The sequence below is a fragment of the Notothenia rossii genome, assembly GCF_949606895.1.
Source record: "Notothenia rossii genome assembly, chromosome: 10".
Lineage (NCBI taxonomy): Eukaryota > Metazoa > Chordata > Actinopteri > Perciformes > Nototheniidae > Notothenia > Notothenia rossii.
In genome coordinates this window covers 23,598,436-23,620,735 of record NC_136908.1, presented here as the reverse complement: position 1 = coordinate 23,620,735, position 22,300 = coordinate 23,598,436, and the positions used below count along the sequence as shown (strand labels likewise).

At 41.4% G+C, this 22,300-nt stretch overlaps 3 protein-coding genes across 7 annotated transcripts in view; 2 read left to right on the top strand and 1 right to left on the bottom strand.

Moving 5' to 3' along the window:
- Window positions 1-6,769, top strand: part of LOC307021304 (carboxy-terminal kinesin 2-like) — a 22,190-nt gene extending 15,421 nt beyond the window's left edge. For both annotated transcript variants that reach the window (XM_079653298.1, XM_079653297.1), the window contains exon 5: window positions 193-6,769. In XM_079653298.1, the coding sequence (XP_079509424.1) occupies window positions 193-1,239 (1,047 nt within the window). In that variant the 3' untranslated portion in view covers window positions 1,240-6,769. The remainder of the gene's footprint in view (window positions 1-192) is intronic.
- Window positions 6,221-14,792, bottom strand: daxx (death-domain associated protein). 3 transcript variants are annotated; one of them, XM_079653300.1, is made up of 12 exons: window positions 14,631-14,792; window positions 14,111-14,127; window positions 13,407-13,658; window positions 12,506-12,943; window positions 11,812-11,943; window positions 11,584-11,700; window positions 10,905-11,136; window positions 9,109-9,278; window positions 8,690-8,858; window positions 7,940-8,495; window positions 7,465-7,558; window positions 6,221-6,941 (listed from the first exon to the last, which is right to left on the bottom strand). In XM_079653300.1, exons 1-12 carry the CDS (start codon window positions 14,683-14,685, stop codon window positions 6,882-6,884), a joined length of 2,292 nt encoding a protein of 763 aa, XP_079509426.1. In that variant the 5' UTR covers window positions 14,686-14,792; the 3' UTR covers window positions 6,221-6,881. The 3 variants fall into 3 exon arrangements, with proteins under 3 accessions (XP_079509426.1, XP_079509427.1, XP_079509428.1); XM_079653301.1 differs by lacking the exon at window positions 14,111-14,127 and having other exon boundaries at window positions 14,631-14,769; XM_079653302.1 differs by lacking the exon at window positions 14,631-14,792 and having other exon boundaries at window positions 13,407-13,698; window positions 14,111-14,624.
- LOC307021306 (uncharacterized protein) lies at window positions 14,730-22,300 on the top strand. 2 transcript variants are annotated; one of them, XM_079653303.1, is made up of 8 exons: window positions 14,730-14,861; window positions 18,911-19,080; window positions 19,836-19,886; window positions 19,968-20,012; window positions 20,124-20,188; window positions 21,563-21,701; window positions 21,814-21,952; window positions 22,113-22,300. In XM_079653303.1, the coding sequence occupies exons 2-8, from the start codon at window positions 19,075-19,077 to the stop codon at window positions 22,274-22,276; spliced, it is 609 nt and encodes a 202-aa protein (XP_079509429.1). In that variant the 5' UTR covers window positions 14,730-14,861; window positions 18,911-19,074; the 3' UTR covers window positions 22,277-22,300. The 2 variants fall into 2 exon arrangements, 1 of the variants encoding a protein (XP_079509429.1); XR_013803116.1 differs by lacking the exons at window positions 21,814-21,952; window positions 22,113-22,300 and having other exon boundaries at window positions 14,733-14,861; window positions 19,632-20,012; window positions 20,111-20,188; window positions 21,563-21,698.

The window sequence follows — 22,300 nt, the reverse complement described above, 5'->3', positions numbered from 1 at the left end:
ATCTGAACTTTATTTTTTATAAACCTTTATGGATAAATGCAGCATATAAGACTTGCCCTGCACTGAGTGTCCAATGTGCAGGTGTTAGAGAAGTCTTTTAAACACTGGAGATGAATTCTGAATCTAAGTTTGAAACATGCAAAATCTATGCAATTAGACAGGTTCAACTCCCCGTTCTCCTTGTGTCCCCAGGTGGACTACTGCCAGTCTTCAGAGGACTACCTCAAGTTTGAAGGCAGTTTAATGGACCAGACTCTGGCTCAGCACCTCCATGACAGCGCGGCGGGTCAGAGCCAGAGCGCTAACCGAGCCGTGTCGGCACTGCTGGGCCAGGTCCAGTCTGCAGCCTCGGCCCGGGCCCAGCTCTTCCCCCTGGACATGCAGGGGAACCAGATCCTCCTCTACAGCCAGGCCTCCGGGCTCTCTCTGGACGGGGCCCCCCCTCCCCTGGGGATGGCAGGCGGTATGATGGGAGGAGCCTCTTTAAAAGGGCCCAGTCTGGAGCACGGCGCAGTCCATTTGTCAGTGCAAGGCGGCCTAGGAGTCGATGGCATGGACTGTGGGGGGATGGGAGGTGGAGGTGGCGGCAGTAACAGCACCACTGGGGGTTCTGGGAAAGTGTTTATGTGCCACTGCGGTAAGACCTTCACCCACAAGAGCATGAGGGACCGCCACATCAACATGCACCTGGACCTGAGGCCCTTCCACTGCCCCGTCTGTGCCAAGAAGTTCAAGATGAAGCATCACCTGACGGAGCACATGAAGACGCACACGGGCCTCAAGCCGTACGACTGCCTCGGCTGCGGAAAGAAGTTCATGTGGCGCGACAGCTTCATGAGGCACCGCTCACACTGCGAGAGGCGCGGTGCGGCAGGGGAGGGCGGCGAGGGAGGGAGCGGCGGCGAGGGAGGGAGAAGAGTGGGAGGGGAGGATGGACACGATCTGATGTCCTCTCCTCACCTCCTCCTGTCTGCAGGTGAGGGAGGACAGGGCGGGGTTCTGGGAGGAGGGGGAGGGAGAGGAGGCGTGTCGGTTTCTTCTCAGCATTTTTCCAACAGTGTTCTGTCGCCAGCAACAGGAAGCATCAGCAACGGTGTGAGCAACATGGCCGCAGCGGGGGCACTGCTAGGGGTCTCCCAGAGTCAGGGTGCAGGGATGTTTGCCGCTCTAGGGTTGGGTCGAAGTGTGTGTGAAGAGGACGTGTGTGAAGTCAGTGCTAATGATAGCAGCGTGACCTAAACCAGAAGTGTGTTAGGTCCAACGGGAGCCTCTTTGTCAGGTTTCTTGTTCCTGCTGCTGTTTTTAAATGATAGAAAATACACTTTTAACTGCCAACACCCAGTATTTCAAACAGGAAGTGGGTAGTTTGGCAAAGAATCGAGGCTCCTGTTGGACACAGGCTGAAGAACCTGAACATTTTTGTGGAAAAGTGGGACTCTGGATGCTAGTCAACTGCCGAGAAGTTTGTGAAACAGATCTGCGGTTGTGCCATCACAAGATGTCTTTCTTCCTAATAGTAACCTCATTAAAGAAGGACCTTTGACTCAGTGAGTAAGCTATAGTTTCCAAAATCCCAGAAGTTTACTTTTTGGAAGAATGCTTTGCGTGTTGAGTGGAAACCAAAAATGAAGAGACAGTGCTTCACTAGCTATCAGTAGAGTCAAACAAATGGCTGTTCTAATCTGCTGTTCTGCAGTGATGTATTATAAGGAATCACAGTCACATGATTGTATTCAAACAAGCCTACAGGAGAAAACACTCTGCACAAAAGAAAAGAAGTGCTAAAGTTGCAGGTACATTTTCTCCTCAGTTTCCTATGTAACAACCTGTTAGCACTGCCATGTTGTTTTGAGACTCTACGGTGCTGCTTTACCTGATGCCCAGACTGGATTACAGTGAAAGGAACAATCTAGTTTCCTCATCACAAGGGAACACTGTTTGTCTTTCGGCTGCTTATTTACCAACCTGTACAGCCTGAAAGCTAAAGTCCACGATTACTTTTTTTTTTAGACTGAATATTACATAGTTAAAGTAGCAAATGAAAAGAAAATATCTGTTTTTAACACAAACACTACCTGTACCTGATGAGTTCAACACTTGCCCTGTGGAGATTTAAAAGCAGGAGGAAGTAGCATTTCTCATTGCTTTTACTTTCTAGTTCTCATGCTTTGTGAAATATATTATTACTTTAAATATATAGGAATATATGTCATCAGACCTGGGACAAATGCTAACTAGTAGTACTGGTGCGTTTGCTGCAGTGTGGTCTGCTTTAGAAGTGAGTTAGCTGTAGACAAAGGGTTCTGCACTGCCTAAAAACATTATCTTAACCCACAGTGCGTCTCTCTGATAATTCAAAGAGGATTATTTGAAGCTAGCAGCGGTAGATGGTGGTCTTATTTAAGCTATACAGTGTATAGTGTGTTTACAAGCGTACCTCCTCTGAATGGCTGACAGAACAGAAGTGATGGAGCCACATTAAAAAATGTAGCCTTCTTTTCTCAGTAGCTGTAAGGCATAGTAAGAAGTCAAATAGCTCGTTTTTTCTCATTAGATTTCATTTATTTGACTGTAGATTTTTTTTTTTTGCGATATCTTTAACAGTAGAGTAGAGTAGTGCAGGTTGACGTTGACTTTTTATTGATCAGAGGTCAGCAGTTCCTCTCTGGTCGTATTTATAGGTACTTATTTTGGTTTTGGTCCAACACCTAATATAAATTATTTAAAGATGGGTTTGATTCACATAAAACACATTTTCCAGATGAATATATTAATTTCAGGTAACGTTAAGATAAGCGACGCTTTGATTTCACTTTGGTGAAGTACCTACAGAACACTTTTATTCCAGGAACATGCTCAAAAATATATAACTAGTCAAACATGCTGAATATTCTATTTAATTTTCAGTGACATATTAAATGGAATTACAAAAAAAGTGTATCGTTGTTCACAAAAAAAAAAGTGCTCTCAAGATGCCGAATAACAACTTGTGTAGTTTAAACCTCACAGGAATGTAATGTCTTTATAGAGGTACACTATATCATGTTATCGATTACAGTTACAGCTATATTGCAAAATATTTGTTCACCTCCACCTTGTTTTTCATTTTAAATGATCCAATTATCATTTTAATAGTAGTTTCTCTTTATCATCAAGACACTACACCCTGTTTATTTACATTATAACATGTTTTACAATGTGCTGTGTCTTTTTAAGGTGTAAGTCACATTTTAATAGATCAGCCTGTTTTAAATGAACTATAGACAAATATGGTTTTACGTTTGTGATGAAATAATATTCACTTTCAGAAAGGCGGTGATTTAGAGATAATGCTAATAATGTGTGTTTTTAAGATGTGTGTCTGTACCAGTGTAGCTACAGGACAGTGAGTGCTGAAAGAAATATGACACATGACCTCTTTAACATTCGACATGCCTTCAGAGATGTTTTACAGTTGCGTAGAGCAAAGAGATAAGTGATCGATATGTTTTACCTTCTGTGAAGTCTGGATATGGATATTTTTTTACAAAGGTTTGGAGCCGGGACAAAATGAAAGGACTGTTTGTATGTGTTCAGTGTGACCTCCAGTGTGTCCTCTATGACTGCTTCTGTTGTGTTTTTGTTTCACATTTGCTTGTTTGTGTAGTCCTCCGCTGAACATTTACAGAGAAAACACAGGATGATTGTTAAAGGAGAACGTGGCCGTGACGGGGCGGAGCGTGGAGTTATCTGAAGGACCCAGAAAACAACCATACAGAAAACTGACTGCCAGGGAATGTTGGTGAAGCGACGTCCGTTTGTGATGACGCTGCACAGCTGATCGTCTGACACCAGCCAGATCAGTGATGCGCTGCATCGTCCTATCAGTGAGCGATACACAGTAAGGGGGCGGGGCAAGTGTCAGAGGATTTCACCGGAGGATGGTCTGGTAGTTCCTTGATTGTCGCCCCTTGTTATCAATCCTCGATCCTCGGTCCTCCGGCACAAATAAAGCCACTGGGACGGTACTCAAGATGGTGCAGACAAATCAATCTCCGGTGATACCGAGGCCGAGGAGCGAGGAAATGAAAAATAAGAGAAGTGAAACGCACCCCCAGATAGTCATAGGTTACCTTCCTGTGTCATGAAAACTGGCACAGATTTAAACTTGGATTTTAGAGAAAGACCAGCAGTTATCATCTTATTAACTGAGTGATGTGCACAGCAAGAGTTCACTATTTGTGACAATTACAAAAAATATGAATTGTGCCAAATCAGGAAGTGTATATTCAACTTCTTAAATGATGATAAAAACTAGACCCAAAACCAAGAGTTTGTACTTTTATTTAGTTTAAAAGTGTTATTCATTGAAACGAATCCCATGATGGGTGTGTAGTTTGTATGTTTTCAGCAGCTCTGAAGCACGCTGAACCGTTTTGAACAAACATACAGTTTACTCTAGATTACAATCAGTCAGATGGTTACTCTTGCGCCTTGTGTTATTTGAATAAGTGATAGAAGAGCTTTGAGATATAAAGACGGTAGGATGTGTGTACAGGGCTGAAAGGTGTCGCTGAATACTGTATTAAGGTATTTTTTTACATTCCTCAAACCGTTACATAACATTTAACATGTCTTCTGACCAGTTGATTGTTGAACAGAAGATGACGGCTGTCTATAGACATTTCGATGTAAATCCTGAGTGGTACTAATAATATAATTATACGACAGATCAATATTCACCTCTGCTCTGTATCAAAATAAAGGATTAATACATTATTTGGTGAGAATAATGGACTTTGTATGTCTTTCATTTCTATTTAAATCTTGACAAATATAAATACATCTTTTTTTCTTACTATAAAAATGTATTTTGAATAGATGTATTTTGAAGAACAAGTCTCATTAAGAAACAGAGGCTTTAAACATTACAAAAATATCATTTATTTATCAAAATTGAAAAACAAAACAATTTTCACAGTGGATGGATCACCTCTCTGCATAGATGAGGCCTAGTATCTGTGATAACTAAATTCCTTTGAGAAGTCTGCTTACTCCAAAATGTAATTTTCAATCGGAAAATGTATAAACATTGGATTCAGGGCAAAAGACAGACATAGTTGCACTCACCCAAGAGCTTAAGGGCTCCATTAAATGAGGACAGGACAACTGGCTGTGATAAAGGGAAATAATTAATCAATAGCTGGAGATCTTAAGTTCTAGATTGTATTTTACAACGAAAAAAACGTCTAAGATTTCCAGAAAACTAACAAAAGACATCATAATGCTTTTGTCAATTTGTTTCAAGTTTAATGGCCAATCTTTTTTCGGAATACACAGTGTAATGACATGTAGGAACAACTCTGAAAATAATAGTTAGTTGAATGAAACCTTATCAATGTATGGATCAGAATAAAAGTTTGGTGAGTTTAGCTTTGGGCTTGGTTTAATACACTTAGTTATAGGGGCACATGTCCAAATGATGAGTGTCGTGCTTAGACAGAGCAGCATCAAATAAGATTATTTAACTTGATCCCTCTCTCTTTTGTTTTGAGTCATCTCAGTCATAAGAGTGTGTGCTTTAGTTCCTTAAAGGATAAGGCCTTAGTCAACAAATACCATTCAAAGACCAAAACCACTAATGTGTTTGTCCATCTTTATCCTTTAGGTTACTGTGATTTTGTTTGGGACTATTTTTCGCTGCGGAATAGTACAAATATAAAACTCTATTGAATATTTCAGGCAGCAGCAGGACAGTATGTGGGTCCTAAGATAAACTGCAGTCCATGTTCAATTTAGAGAAGGAACATGTCACCCAGCGCCACAGTGGGGCTCTTTTTGTGTAGCTTTCGATAGATTTTAGACACAAATGTGTATCATTCTTCCATACAGAGTTTAGTAACAATTCTCTGGGGGTTGGTCTTTCATGGGATGTGTTAACAATAAGTCAAATAAAGAATATTGCTTGCACCTTAAAACCTTTCGATATTAGCCTTGTCCAAATGTGTCATTTTAAAATGTCAAAACTCTGAGATCTATATAGCTTTCCTGCAGGATCCATAGATCTCAATACAAATATTAACATTAAACTTTATCATAAACCTAAAAATAAAAATATGTGTTGAGATAAAACATAAAAAACATTTTGTTTTAAATTGTTGTCCATAGTCACTGCCGGTCTCCAACCGGAGAACACAGCTCACTTAGTCCACGCACATCACAGGTAAAAAATAAAACAATGTCAAAACTCCTTTTTAATCTCCTCTCTCCTTTGTGACAAAAAGAGATTGAAATATAAAAATGTAAACAAACTAGCGGTAAGCCCTGGCCAGTCGAGTGTCAGTGAAAACAATCTGTCGCACAGTTCATGTTTTCAGGCACTGGTTTCCATCTTTAAGCACACAAAGAAAATTTCCTGTTGGGGGACGATCATCCCAAGACAAGCAGTTTTTCTTCAGCGTTCACAGCGCCAACAAACTCATTTCAATGCTACTAATAACTGAAGCATTATTAGTGTTACACTGAAAGGCAGGAAGCACTGTGCCAGAAGTTTGGAACAGCCAATTGATCTGGATTAGGTCACCTTTAGTGACACAGAGGACAGGGGACATGTGGGATATCAACACTCCTCTGCTGGGAGAAAAGGACCACCACTTCATTTCCCCCCAAAACCTGCCAGGTTATACAGCACTCTTTCAAATGTGATGATTATTTTTAATGTAAGCCTTCTCAAAAATATTGGCTGATATTATATTTAAATTGTATACTACATTCATAGCTTTCCAAATACTTTCCCCCCCAAAAAATGTTTGAGCCTTTTTTCCCTCTTCTTACAAACCAGCACAAAAGGCCAGTCCTGAAAAAAGTGTGAACAATCTTGCAGTCCAGTGAGAGGTCAAAGGTCATTCTGAGTCTGACAGGATGATGACCTCATCAGGGTCACACTGGGTGGACACGTTGACCTGGAAACACAAACACACACAGTACAGTTTGATCAGCGCTCATAATGAAACACCTCAGAGGAGAACATCTTTTTTTTATTAATGAACTATATTTACGAAAGATTTTCTCTCTTATTAAAACTCTTTATTTTCGTAAGTTCTTGCTGTAAAAGGAAGTTTGCTGTAAACTGTGCTGAACATATCTACATCTAGCAGGAAGTACAATTACTGATCATAAATAGAAATGGATTGGTTCCTCCTATTTAAAGAAAAAAGTGTAATAAAAAGATCTGTACAAACAAGTGACAATGTGATCCAAGGCAAATACTCACCAAAATACTCACAATAAGTGGTTACTGTGACATGGCAAAGGATGGGAATCACCCGTAAAACATACAATATAAACATATGCATAAGAAAAAAAGTTTTTTTTTTTTACATTGTTTAGAATATGAATCACAATCAGCACACATGAAATATATACTGGTCACTAGAGTAAACATGTGCAGTGTATTCAATCATTCCTGATTTCTGTGGGCCTCACCTTGTTTCTCTTGGGCGGCGGTGTGGACTGGGAGCTGCTGACTATTTCCCGGGTTGGAGTGCTCACTCGGGTTAACTCTGCGCGCTGTGGAGAGCTGCAGGTCATATCCACGTTACGGAGGCGTGGATGTAGAGTGGGATAGGGACAAAGCATTAGGGAGAGAGAAGTGACGAGGTAAAATCAGAAATGTATCCAGAGCTACATTATTATTCATCAAAGAGTCCTAGAGCTTCAACTTTTTAAATAAGCCTCCATGTCACGGTTACCATCTTTGAAAGTGGCATTTAAAAATGTGGTTTATTATTCTATACTAAGGACTATTTTGATCTTCAGCAAGTAGTGGCTAGTTTCTGTTCATTGAGACTGAGAGTACAAAGGTGAAAGTGAATCATTCATTTCAGATCAGGTAGAACAGGTTAACTCCCTGGCAGCAGGAAACAGCCACCAGTTTGCTCTAACCAAATGAAGCCTGTACCTGTCCTGGATGAGTATGTGCTTTGAGTTTCGGGAGTTCCCGGGTGTCATTTCCTCCCTCTTCCTCTTCTGGCTCCTCGTGGCTCTGATGCTGGGCGGCGGCGACGTGCCGTTGGTCTGTGTGTTGCCATTTTCTACGATGACTATTGGCGACAGCGGCACAGTCCCCCCATTGGCTGCTGCTGAAAATACGTCTGCAGCGCCCTTAGTGCCTTTGCTGGTGCTCACAGGCACGACTGAAACGTGATTGGAGGAATCTGCGGGTTCCTCTAATGCTGCGGGGACGCCATTAGACAGCGGCGTCTTCTCCTCAGTCTTCATGGGCTCTGATTGGCTGGGGCTCTGTCTAGGGGAGGGGAGGTCGGACAGCGGAGAGACTTGGGAGCCGCTGTCCTCAGAAAGAGGACTGAGTCCACTTGGCTGCTCCTCGTCGTCCTCTTTCGCGTTTCCTTCTTCATCTCTGGTAACACTTCCTGCTAACTGATCCGTCTGATCCTCCTTGTCGGCAGCGTCACACGCAGGTTCTGCCTCGTTACCGTCCTCCTCATCATCATCGTCTATACAAAGAGGGAAATTAATGACATTTGCAACAGAGAAACTCAGGAGACATGTATCCCTAATCGAGCCATTCCTAACCCAATGTCATCGGAGAGAGAAGCGCTTGTTGAAAAATAAACCCAAATATGTTTGAGACGCATGTTGACATTAGCAGGACACCAAACACATGAACCATCACAATGTGAACTCTGACCTCCAGCTTGCTGAGTGCTGGCCTGGATCTCTTCCTCGATGTCAGTGTCTGACGACTCATCTTCATCATCATCATCCTCCTCCTCCTCCACCTTTTCTTCTTCCTCCTCCTCCTCCTGTGCATTGCCATTCACCTCCTTTTCTTCTTCTCCATTTTCTGATTTGTTGGCCTGAAATAGATAGGACATGTAAAAGTCAGAGTTTGATCTTATTTGCTAAAAGTTGCCCTTACATTACGGCTGTCCACTCTTTTTATAATGAGAGGAACAGCAGATAAGGTAAGCTTATATTATAGAATCCCCCCACTACGGTGCCTTCATGTGTTGATAGAAAGTTCTGTCATGTAAGATTTGAGACATTATACATAAATAAGAAAACATCAGCACACTGAAAGCAGCAGGTGATTTTCCTGCTCCATACCTTTCTGTCTTTGCCGTGTTTCTGCAGTCGTTTGGCCCTCTCCTGCTCCTCCGTGTCATCCTGCTTGACAGCAAACTTGGTGATAACCTCATCGAGACGGGACATGGCCATTTCTCTGTTCGAACGAAGCTTCCGCTGCAGGGAGGTGTCCGACAGAGCCGGGTCTGAGGCTGTAGAGGGGGGTGTACAATAAATTAGTCAAATAGGAAATGCAAAACATTTGAAGTAACTCAGTCTTTGCACCGGCAATACCACACGTCTATCATATGGGCCTGATCTGCCAGCTGTCATACCCCTTTCCTTTGAACTTCGAACCAGATCTACGTCCCGTTGAGAAACACATCAAAGAAAGTGTCTGAGTGTTGTTCAAATGAGGGACGAGGAATGTACATTGCTAATAATATGGTGAAAAATCTATGCATTTCATATAAAAGCAATTTACTTTTAAGATAAAAAAAAGTAGGAACAAATGTGTCCCGCTCTATCGAAATCAGTCGGAAGTCGCAACGGCTCATTTAAAAAATAAACGTGGATTTGCGTAAAAAACAATGGGGTTCGGGTGTTTTGTTTGATTTTAAACAAACAAAGTCTTGGCTTTCAGAATATGAAACTTTTATTTAAAACTCACACGATAAATATATCCTTTAAGCTTGTAAAGGCAATCTGCTCTTCTGCAGCATATCATAAATAACACGGCAGGGCCCGTTACAGTTTGTTTTCATCTGATTTCAAATAAACAAAGTCTTGGCTTTCAGAATATTAAACTTGTTTCGGCAAATTCAGATGATAAATACAACTTTGAAGCTTGTAACGGCATAATTACAATCGGAGAACGGAGTAACTTTACGTCACAGCAGGCATAGCAACAGCCGGTGTTTCTCGTGAGTGTTTTCCCCGCGAAACAAACACAATACGCAAAATTACACACACACACACACACACACACACACACACACACACACACACACACACACACACACACACACACACACACACACACACACACACACACACACACACACACACACACACACACACACACACACACACACACACACACACACACACACACACACACACACACACACACACACACACACACACACACACACACACACACACACACACACACACACACACACACACACACACACACACACACACACACACACACACACACACACACACCTTCCCTCCGTAGTATTTTGATCATTTGCTCCGCTAATAATCAATCAGATCGATGGATTCCAGAGAAGACAAAACTTTGAAGGCCTTTTTCTCAAAATGATGACTCTAACAATCATTATATAATGTGACATATTTCGCTTAATATTTGGAGTACAAAAACAATCCTGATATCATTAGAAAGCTATGAATCTCCTCTTTCCAACAGTGTATACATCTCAACATGTGTCTTCGGGTCAATGCAACTGATTTCGATAGAGCAGGTCACAAATATAGAGAGGTAGGCTGATGCATTGTCCTAAATATGGTAGGGATTTTGTCAGACTTGACCTTTTTTTCCCAACATAGGTTGTGAATTGTAAATAGGGTAGACACAAAGAAGTTTTGCTTGAGCATACACCATTTCAGTTTATAGAAAATAGTTAATGTTGCGCTTATGTTATATTGTTTTCTTTGTTCTAAACGGTTTAGTTCTACTAAGAGAACAAAAATGTGTTTTTTTGTAGTGTAATTACTGTCACATTTGTGTTAATAACCTAGCTTTCAGTAAAGTCAGAATACTGTCAGTCTGCCAAAGCTTCAGCAGACAGACCTCCTCCCTTGAACCTTACCGGGCTTGTAGGTGTCAGTGATGCGCGAGCCGAAGTTGTACACCAGGTCAAGGTGACGCCTCTCCTGCATGCGGCTCCCGGTCTCTCTGAAAGCCTCCTGGGCGATCTGGTTCAGCAGTTTCCGGGTCAGGCACAGGTTGTGGCGCTCGTTGGCGCGCAGCACCTGCTGGAGGATGTCATGGTAATCCGGAGGGTTCCTCTGCGCCTCAGGACCGTTGATGAAGCGCTCAATCTGAAAGGAGGAAGGAACATAGGGTAAGGAATCAGGAGCATATCAAATTCAACCACATAGAAATAAAGTAATAGGAAATATAACAGCTTCCAACCTAAGTCTATATTATATCACCAGACTTCTTGATATAACATTCTGAAGATCCTTGTTCAAAACTATTAAGATTCAACACTTTTTAAGGTTCTGTCATTTTCTGTTTTGTATTGTGCTCTATGTATTTGTCAAATCTAGCTGATAGTGATAAAAATCAATTTCATGCAAGATGGACGTTAGCTGTAGGAGGCTCATATTATATGTGAAACAAATACTGCTGACATCAAGATATCGGTGAGAGGGTTAGAGGTTATTGCTAATATATTGGTTAGTTAGACTAATAGTATACTCAGTTTATCCCAGTATTTGACTTTCATTTCAACACGTATAACTATTTAAACCACCAACACCCACCCTCCTGTTGATCTCAGGGTAACGGGTGCTTTTGTAGCTGATCCTCTGCTCCATGACTCGGCCGGTTAGCGTGTTGCAGCTCTTTAGTTCACACAGCTTTTCATAAATCTTCATCATCTGGAGGAGGAGAATAGGACAGTAAGAAAGTTAGGACAGGTGTGATTATAATCATCTGGTGCTATGGTTCTTTTTCAGCAGGGTTTGTAACAAGCGGAGCCCCAGCCTGACCTTGCGTTTCAGCTTGTGTTCCTGGATGTACGAAGAGCCCTCCTTTCCAAGGTCGTCCACACTCAGCTCGGCCTGCTGCAGGCGGCAGATCTCATCGTTGTAAAGCTTCAGGAGGTTCTCCAGGTAGGCTATCTGAGAGTCATTGAGAAAAGACATGAAGGGTCAGGTGTGTTTGCTCACACAGAGGTCATATCCTAAATGTAGACGTTTAACCCGGGTTGTTTGGTGTTACTTGGCTCTACATCTCTCAAGCTGGTCAGGGGTAAAGTTCAAAACAAATAATATATATTTTGTGATTGGTTAATGGTTTCTAACGCTACCGAGTAAATCAGGTGACATTACTCCCTATTAATAAAGCACTAATTGTGGCCATAAAAAACAAAATACATCATAAGGCCATTTTGCTGAACAGTGAAATAAATGATGGGTTTATAACCACATTTACAAATAACTTCCCTAGTTTTGAAATCATTAAACGTTTCCTTTATCCTGATTATTTACCAGATTACAACTGATTATATGAGCAATTCAGTGATTATTGTTTATTCATACTTTTATATATTTTCATCTTTTTACTTGTTTGAGAAAACGTTTCATAAACACTGAAAACATGACTATTAAAAGAAATAAACAGCGTAGTTATATTAAGGTAATTATGATCAAAAAACCATACCTAGTAGTTGTCACCACTAACCTGTTTTCTGGATGCCCTCTTTGTTTTTTTCTCTGCTTCCTGGTCCTCCTGCAGCCCTGAGGTGGATGGTTCCTTATCCTCCGCTGCCGGGTTCACCCCTCCGTCTTCCTCGTCCATCTTCACTTTAGTCTCGTCTTCATTTTTTAGCATAAAAGAGGAAGAACGGAAAGAACTTGATGTTGAGGTAGAAGGGCGGGGTTCAACCTTGGATAGGGTCAGCCTCCTCTTGGCTGCATTCTGCTTGAGTGCAGTGCACAGTTCACTGATGTAGACAAAGGCTTTGGAACGGTTGTCCTGAGCGCGAGTCAAACATCGTCCCAAGGTGTTCCTGAACTCCACCGATGACAGATAGTCGGGGGAGGCCTTGGCATGTTTGGTTTGGAGAAAAGTTAAGACCTCAGGGCAGTCCTGGGTGAGAACGGTGCAGTGCTCCACAAACTAAGAGGAAAGAAAATATGAAGGATTAAAGGCAAGGTGTTTTTATAGAAAATCAATAAAAACACTACCACTATCAGCATATGGGATTCAGGTGTGTCTAGTTCACATCCTGTTTTGATGTATTGTCAAGGAAATGACAACTCTCTGTGTATGACGACTATTGTCAAGAGTTAAGATGGAAGTTTTGCACATCTAATCAAACTTGTGGTCAGGTTCTTGATACAAAGATCTCTGCAATGACTAGCAAATGTAATAATATCACTGTGTCTTTACGGTAATAAATAAATAAATTAACCAGCCAAAGTTTAATATAGCTTGGACTGTACATTTGTCTAGAGTTCAACCCCTGTTATTTACAGAAAACCTACCTAATATAATAATCTCTGAAGTTCGTGGAACAATACAAAAAGCACCGTTATGACACAATGACAAACCACTTAATATGCACTTGGTATGAACTCACTTCAGTAAACAACTTCTGGTTGGTGGCCTGCAGAACCTGTGGGTTCTTCTTGGCAGAGGCAAAAGGTGACTGTGTAATGTGGGTAGGGGCAGGCTGCGGAGCTCTGAGGGGGGAGATGAGTTTGGCTTTGAGCTGGTAGGAAGAGGCAGAGCAGGAGGGTTGAGGGATATCCTCTTCATCGTCATCATCAAGGACTATTATCTTATCTGCCATCAAGGCGGGAGCCACGGCCATCCAAACTGTCAGTGATTTCTGATTTCAGAAAATCCAGGAAAAATGTTGATAAGGTCACCTGATAGTACAAGGTGTCAAATAAACAGTAGGAAGCTGAACATTAAACTTAAGTACATGTTGGTGCTCATAATATATTGCTTTTATTTAAAGAATATATTAAACGCAGGGCTTTTACTCCACACCCAAATATTGACAATTCCACTTCTTAAGATAAATATCTTAATAATTGTTCCACTACTGGTATCAACACACTGAAACACGACCATAAGCCGGTGATGTGCTAGCAGTACATCATGTTTTCTATGGTTTAAAGAATGAGGCGAACATTCAGCGGCTTTAAGTGAAACTAAAGGGCGACGTGACAGAATGTTGATAACAGAAAAACAGATGGCAAATTAGATACAAGCTATGGTTAAGAAATAAAGGTTTTGACTACCACACACTAATATGACACACTCACACATACTGACCTCTTGTTTACGAGCGACTTCACGTGAAGACAAAAAGGGAAGTTTTTCCACGATCCACTATTAGTATGTTGTGTTCGAGTTAGCTTTAGCATTAGCTAGTTAGCAAGTAAGTGAGCGAAGTAAGAAAACAATCGACCCAGAAGAGAAGCCTGCATGATGTTTTTAACATAACTCACAACAAACAGAAATCCATGATACTATTTAAAACCGTACTTTAATCCCGCATACTTTCTTTTAACCAAAACAATGCTAGTTAACTTCGCTATGCGTCGAATATGGAAAGCTCTTTGTCGAAAGTGTATGAAGTGTACCCGCTAAATTGAGAGCAGCACCGATGCCTCTGATTGGATGATAGATGGTAGTCAGTAAAAGCGTTAGCCATTGGGTGGCTTTCGTTCGGTGAGAAAAAAAGTATAGTTTATGTATTTAAGAATTACCTTACTGTATTAATAAATATACAACATAGTCATAGGCGGCGCGTGAGGCTCAGGTTTGGGAAGGCTAAATAACTTTTTTTTACCTGACGCTGCCCGCCTCCGGCGTGTATAGAAAAGAGATCGACTCAGAAGTAGCATTAAACTGCAGCCTCGCAGACCGCGTTTTTTGACCCGTAGTTCTTATTATACATCCAATTTTCTGACCCGCACTTTCTGGGCCCTTCTTCCCTCTTTTCAAAGGCGGATCGCAAACAGCTTTTAGTTACACTGCCACCTAGCGAGCAGGAGACATTAATATGAATGACAACGCACATGTGAGTATGAGTAATGTGAAGTGCTTTTAAAGTTTTATTTGTTTAACATTAATAACAATTCCGGTGTCTTGAAATGAAGTGTGATTAGCTAACGTTAACTATGATAGTCTTAAGGCAATACAAACAATCACCTGTTAGCTTATGATAGCTTCTACCCGTATTAAAGGCACTAAAAACAATTATTCGTTAGCTATAGCTTTCGGCAAAATAAACTGTTAGCATATTTGATTATTTGTTTAATGAAACTGTAGGGTGATTTTGGCAAGCCCAACTAGGTGTCCTACATTAATTGTTGATGTAATCACTAATTACAGTAAGAGTGTGAGTAATGTGAATCGTGTTGTTTGTTTAAAGTTTACAGCAATACAAGCAACACGTGCTAAATGTGAGTTTTACAGGGAAACAGTAATCTGTTCGCCTAGGCCCTATGATGACTCGCTGCAAAAACAACTGGTAGCCTTTTTGTTTATTTATTTAATGAAACCGTATGTTATGGTTATGTTACTTAGCAGAGGCTTTTATCTAAAGTGACTCACAAAAAAAAAAAAAAAAAGACCCATAATTAACATTAGAATATCAATACAAATAGTTACATAGTCAGTTACATTACTTATTACATTTTTAACAGGGAAATTAGTAATCTGCAACCTACTACGTTTCAAAAGTAAACTTCCCAACCCTGATCATTCATTATAGTCAGCTAATTAATTAAACTTCAAAGGATGACAAAAGCATGTCAATATGATGTGTCTGTCCACTACATTAAATCAGCAGTAGCCTAAGTTCTGTCTTCAGTGTAAATGCATCTTTAAAGAGCATCTTGCGGGTTGGTTTTTTATCTACATTTATGCTTAAACTTGCTTGAAAATTACAATTAAAAAAGTGAATGTAGGATTTGATATGTTTTACGAAACATAAGGGCAGGAATTTAGAGGGAAAGGAGAAATTTTGAGCTCTGCTACTAAAAACTGCTTCTTTTTTTTAACGTCATCCGTCAAACGCGTCATATTACGTCACATAGGGGAGTTAACTTTCTCTGACTCGTTCTCTGCCCATTCCGCGGTAGTAGTTTGTAGTTGGTTTGAGCGGTTGTGATTTAGTGAGCTGGTATTTTTTCGGTAATTTTACATTGCATTTCACCATTTGTAATCATAGTGAGCTTGTGTTTGTGCAAGTTGCACAAAATCAAGCCTGTCAGGGCATCGAGTCCACAGTTTGCCTCACGGGAAAAGGACCGGAGCTAGCGTTCGTTCCTGGGTGCGTTGTGCATCCACCTCCCTGCAGCACATACTCCTTCTCCACAGCTTTATCAAGAAACCGTATTACATCTCTCTCCCCCCCTTCGCTGCTCTCTCTCTCTCCCCCCTTCGCTGCTCTCTCTCCCCTCCGGTACACGGCACCATAAGACGTAGTGTGGAGTTCAGTGTGAGAAAAAGTTTTTAGAGAGTACTTGTCCATGGACAAGTGAGTTTGGCAATTTACTTGTCCGAATACATTTTTCACTTGTCCAGAATGGACACAAATTGGGGTGACTGGAATCTTCTTCTTCTCCATCGTATTTTACATTTTCCCACGGTTTTACGACACCGCTAACGTAAGTGAGCGGTGAGATTTTACTGCATCACACATAGGGTTGGGTATCGTTTGGATTTGAACGATTCCGGTTCTGCTTTTCGATTCCAGTCATTTTCGGTTCTCGATTCCGGTTCTTTGAGAGGGTAAAAATAAGTCCCATGAAAAACTGGGAGAAAAATATATTTATGAAAACATTAAGTCAAATCTGTATTCCTATTTACAAATCACTTCATACTGTTTAATCTATTACGGTTATTGAATAGAATTATATGAAAATAATCTCTGCATTGTTTATTTAGTTTTAAGTGGTGCAGTTTGAGAATGTACAATTGGCCCAGTCTCCTCTGATGTTACACTGCAACCTGCCTGTGAGACAGAGTCCAACCACACATGTTCAACGCATAGGCCTTATAATAATAATAATAATAATAATATATTATATTTATAGCCTATAGGCCTAGCGCTTTTCTACAACTCAAAGACGCTTGCACGCTTACACATGTCCTGCAATACACATGCTGCAGCTGCCCAGCTGCTCACTGTTTGTAAAAGTAAATAAATAGTATTTTCATTTCAATAATGTACTTTCTATACCCTGCTTCATAAACAATACTGACATCCCTGTGCTCCTCCGAGTCTGGGGGTCCGGGGATGTGAGGAAAGCGCTAGGACACAGGGAGGCTGCTACACTTCATAAATGAAATGGCAGTCAATATTAACAACACAGGAGCTAAAACGCTTAATAACCTTCATTACGCGTTAAAGAAAGAACATAAGAAAGTTTGACAAAGATGAGGCTGTTAAACGGGCATCAGATCCGCTGTGTGTAGAAAGAGAGAGAGAGAGAGACGCTGAGCCGCACCGTGCAGCGATCAGCTGATACGGAGCATAGAGAGAGAGAGCTGCGGTCCGCGGGGCTCGGCCTCCTGTCCTCACAACTCTTATCAATCCCGGGACCGGGCAATTGTTATTTCTTGTTCCTACTCGGAACCGAGTTTTGCTTCCCAACTCTGCCACTGTGCTACACTTCCCGCCCCGCCCCCGTCTACTGTACAGAAAGCGGCGAGATGCATTTCCTTAGGAATCGACAAGCAGAACCGAAACTAACATTTCTAAACGAACAATGGTGGACACGTACAATTTGCGAATGAGTTCTGCCTTTTGTAAACTGAATTTATCAATAATTTTTCAATAAATCAGGGCGAAAAACGTCACTTGTCCGCCGGACAAGTCAATTGAAAGATCTACTTGTCCGATATTGTAAATAACACGTCCCGGACGGTGGGACGTGTACTTTTTCGCACACTGAATTAGGTAACGCTGTGGTGGCTGTACTGCTCCAGCCGTCTCCTTTGTGTTTATTTGTTTCCCCCTGTCTTTGTTGTTTGTGTGGGCGTGGTGGCTGTCACTCCTGGCTCCCGGCTCAACCTCCACTCACCTGCTGCAATCAGCTGTGCACCCTCCCCGACTACACACCTGCTTTCCATCAAGCCATTTACAAAGGCATATCAACGGAGGCTCCACAACCTTTCTCCGCCAGATCGTCAAATATCAGCCGTATCTCGCGTCTCTCCCCCGGTACATAGCACCGTAGTGTGGAGTTGCATTAGGTAACGCGAGCTACGGCTGATACTTGCGCATTAGTTTCTGTTATGGATCAGTATCAACAGTCCTGCCAGTAACGTTACTATATTATCAATACTACTTTAGTTATAGCCTGATATATGATTGCTAACTTTACAATGTTGTGATGTGACTGACTTAGCTAACATGCTAACGCCGGTCACTCACCAAGACAGCTGCTCTGTTCTCCACTGGTTCTCCACACACCAAAGCTCCATTTCTCTCCGATGGCAGTTATTTTTTCTAATCCTTGGCTGCTCCTGGTCTCTTGGACGTCTAGCAGGCTCATAATTGTAATCATATGCATTCGAATATATATTTTCAACCCTCTTCTGTGTCAAAACTAGCATTGTGATCCATGTTTATTCATACGTTAGACCGGCCGCTCTCCCCGTTGTTTCCCCCATGTTACGTCACACGCGGGAGGTCACGTGCGGAGGCTTTTTTATGAGGAAGTGAACATTTCTTACAAAAACGACGCCAGATGTCACTGTAGTGTATATTTTTGGGAAAATCTAGTGTATTCATCATTTTCCTACACATTTATTCACAGATGTCTTTAACCTGGAAGTTGCTCTTTAATAGTCATTGTATCACTATTTGAATTCATTGTAAATAATCTTAACTGTGCTGACTGCCTGTTTACTCCATACTACGTGTTATCAGACAGTCTCATCATTTTGACATGTTTTGTAATATTGCGTGAGGTGTTTTAGTCAGTTATTATGTCGGCCTATTCTGTAGGTTAGAATCTGTCGTGTCAGAATCTAACAATTAGGCCTAATTTATGTCTGTCTGTGAAATTATTTCAAAATGTTCAGTTTGACCAACTAGGCTCTCTCTTTTTCAAGATGGATATTACAATCCGAGAGGGGAGATCCTTGCCCGACTTAAAGCGATGTACTACGTGCTGCAAAGACTTTCACTGCATTATGTGCCTCAAATGTGTTCCACCCAGCCAAATTGAACAAGGTCCAAGCCCATTTAGAGAGCCACTTCAACCGTGCAGTTCTCCATGAAGGTAACGTTTGAAAACATTCTCTTGTGAAATGCAAATGGAGTTGCAATGTGTCTGCATTAAAAGCAGCCTGAATTTTATGAGAATAGGGAGGGATGAAACCCTCTTTAATGGTCACACATGCAGAGCACACAGCACACACAGTGAAATTTGTTCTCTGCATTTAACCCGTCCTAGTACCAGGAGTCTAGTACTAGGAGCAGTGGGCAGCTATTGCACAGCGCCCGGGGAGCAATGGGAGTGGGGGGGGAGGGGATGTCCGGTGCCTTGCTCAAGGGCACCACGGCAGGGCAGGAGGTGAACTGGGACCTCTCCAAGTAGCAGTCCACACTCCATATTTAGGTCTGTTCGGGGACTTGAACCGGCAACCCTACGGCTCACAGTCCAAGCCCCTACTGACTGAGCCACTGCCGGACCAGTGATCAGTTCCATTTGAGCAATTTTGTTTGTGGTGACCAGTTACTTAATTCAGATGTTTGGTATTCATAATTTACACTTTAAAATAATATGATCACAAAATAATAATAATACTATTCTATGTTCTTATGTTTAAGGGTATACCCTTCACAGATGTGCATTAAATTGCCGACCACAATGTCATTTCCACTGCTTCTACTGCCAGTCAACGCTGATGCGCAAAGCAGACTTCATCAAACACCTGGCTTTGTGCAAGGCAAAGCACACTGCCATAACCCCCATCATCTACCCCTATCTATCAGTCATGTATTTAATGTTATCTTTTTTGTTGTTGATTTTAGGGCTTGCCACACCAGATCTGTGGAAATGACTGCAGGATTTTTATGCTTATGGTGGGGTATCAGTTGGTACGTTTGCAGGCTTCTGTAAACATTGTAAATATAATGCTTTGTTTTCCATCTTCTCTGTTCCAGTATACTCTGTCCATTGTTACAAGCGCCGGGTTTGAATTCCAGGAGGTTAGTTTATGATTTTGTTTTATCAAAGAAGTAAATGCCTACTTAAAGTGTTGCTTATGTTGCATCGTACTGCTCATCTTGAAGAAAAATTGTCTTAGTCACTTCATTCAGATGGACATGCCTTTGATTCGGAAGTGGTGGTGTCTTCTTCTCATGGAGCATTTTGAAATACAAAGGTATGAAAGCCCTTAACAATATGTGTGTTTTAATTTCACTAACAATTTTTTTTTAGGGTCACTTGTAGATTATCTACAATCTCTCAACAAACTCAGTAGCATGTCAATAGAACATCTGTTAGTTATATTAGGTTAACCATCTACTAGGGGTGTAACGGTTCACAAACATTTCGGTTCGGTACGTAACCCGGTTTTTAGGTCTCGGTTCGGTACGTTTTCGGTACAGCAGAAAAAATTATCAGAGAACATAACATATATATATTTGTTTTTATTATTATTAAACTGTGAATATTCACTCGAATAAATACAAAATAAAATAAATATTTAAGGTGCAGCATTTCGATGAACTGAAATAATGAGTATTTGAACTGTCCTGTACTGGTACCTAAGCAGCCAGTTTGACATTATGACTTGCTTGTCATTGTATTTTCATGTTTTTTGAAAGAAAAATTAACTTGTCCACATTGTTTGCCGAAAGGGCAGATCTGCTGGCACTAACAATGTCTCCTGCTGTGGAGAACACCCTCTCGCTAGGGACAGAGGTAGCAGACACAGCCAGGTAGCGCTTTGCTAACATCGCAAAATAAGGATATTTGGCGTTTGTAATAGCTTTGGCTCGGTCTGAACTTTTTGCGAGTGGTGGAGGCTTAAATGCTAGCGGGAGTTGGGTTTGCACTTCAGTATTTTTTCTTTTGGTACCGGTGATATTCACGTTCGGGTGATGCCTTTTCAAATGAGTATGCAAGTTTGATGTATTGCCAGCCGTGTAACCAGTTTTAGTTGAACAATGCCGACAAACATCTTTGGTTCGGTCCACTTGTCTTTGTCCGTCATCCTTTTACGTAACTGCGAAACCAAAATGTTCCCAAACTGGAGACTTCAATGATGCTGGAAGATTTTCGAGCTCAACTTTATCTGCGTTCGCCATTTCGACAGTTCCTCAAATTACTGACTACATTTGAACGCATCCTTCTGACCAGCTCTCATAGTATGCCTCTCGTCCAATGAAATTACTTGCTCGCTCTATGACGCGTTGAACCCAATGTGAGCAAATTACTCTGAACGCTGCGATGCAGCACCTGAGATTACTTCCAAGAAGTTGTTCACGTTCTCAATTTTTTCCGTTTAACGTTATATTCGTTCGGTACACATGTGTATCGAACCGAAATGGCCCGTACCGAATAATCTCGGTACGGGTACGTATACCGTTACACCCCTACCATCTACAGATCAGTAGACCATCAGTAACAAGAGCTGTAAGACTCTGGATGGCAATACCTGTTGAGATTATTAATGCATATCAATTGTGCACCAATGCCTTGGCCTTTCCCTATGCAATACTTTAGACTACATCTTGTTCTTATTGTTTCAAAGGCATGGCCAAAGGTTTGCCTTCTGGACTCTGGAGGCCAGAAGCTTGCTCGAGGGAACCCTTCAGCCAGTGTTCAGAGTGCCACGACTGAGTGCCAGAATGGATATCTCCCAGGAGAAGGTGGCCATTGGCATATTGCAGGAATGTATTTACAATTGCTTTTAGTTTTGACAGTAGAGACAATAACAATAGAGACCTACAATAATATTTAGCTTGAAAGGATTTCGTATTAAGTCGTGTTTTATATCTACAGCTGCCTGAAGGCATAATCCGGAGGATCCTTGAGGATGGTGATCCTGCCATCTGCACGCTAGCCCTTACCTGCAAGAACTTGAACTACATCGTGAGCCAGTGGTCATTCCAAAAGGAAACCCACTGCAACTGGCTTGACAGTAAGTTTATTAAGTGTCTTTACTTCTGCCTTCTCCTATCCTAGTATTATGAGTTTGGTTGAACTAAAAAAGTTGATTGACTAAGAGTAAGGTCAACTCAATTTAAGGTTTTGTTCTTTTTCTGTCTGAATTGTAATTGTCTTATGACATTTTACTTCAGGTGTCGTCAACTGGAATCTCTTAACAGAGGGACACAAAAGGGAATTCAGGAAGGCCTACCACATTTCCAGGTGCTTTCACTGTGACGACCATTATAAGGACGTCGGCACAGGCTACCGGGGAAGTGGACGGCGAGGAATCTTGCAGGGAAATTGTGCCCAATGAATAAAATTTGATTCTGCACTGAAA

Excerpts from the sequence above, each read along its gene's own strand:
- LOC307021306 (XM_079653303.1), top strand. Across the intron at positions 20,013-20,123 it reads CCGGGTTTGAATTCCAGGAG|ATGGACATGCCTTTGATTCG; the intron begins GTTAGTTTATGA and ends CACTTCATTCAG. Across the intron at positions 21,702-21,813 it reads TGGCCATTGGCATATTGCAG|CTGCCTGAAGGCATAATCCG; the intron begins GAATGTATTTAC and ends TTATATCTACAG.
- daxx (XM_079653300.1), bottom strand. The coding sequence starts at position 14,685 with ATGCTACTTCTGAGTCGATCTCTTTTCTATACACGCCGGAGGCGGGCA. Across the intron at positions 11,137-11,583 it reads ACCCTGAGATCAACAGGAGG|ATTGAGCGCTTCATCAACGG; the intron begins GTGGGTGTTGGT and ends TCCTCCTTTCAG. Across the intron at positions 8,859-9,108 it reads AACACGGCAAAGACAGAAAG|GCCAACAAATCAGAAAATGG; the intron begins GTATGGAGCAGG and ends TATCTATTTCAG.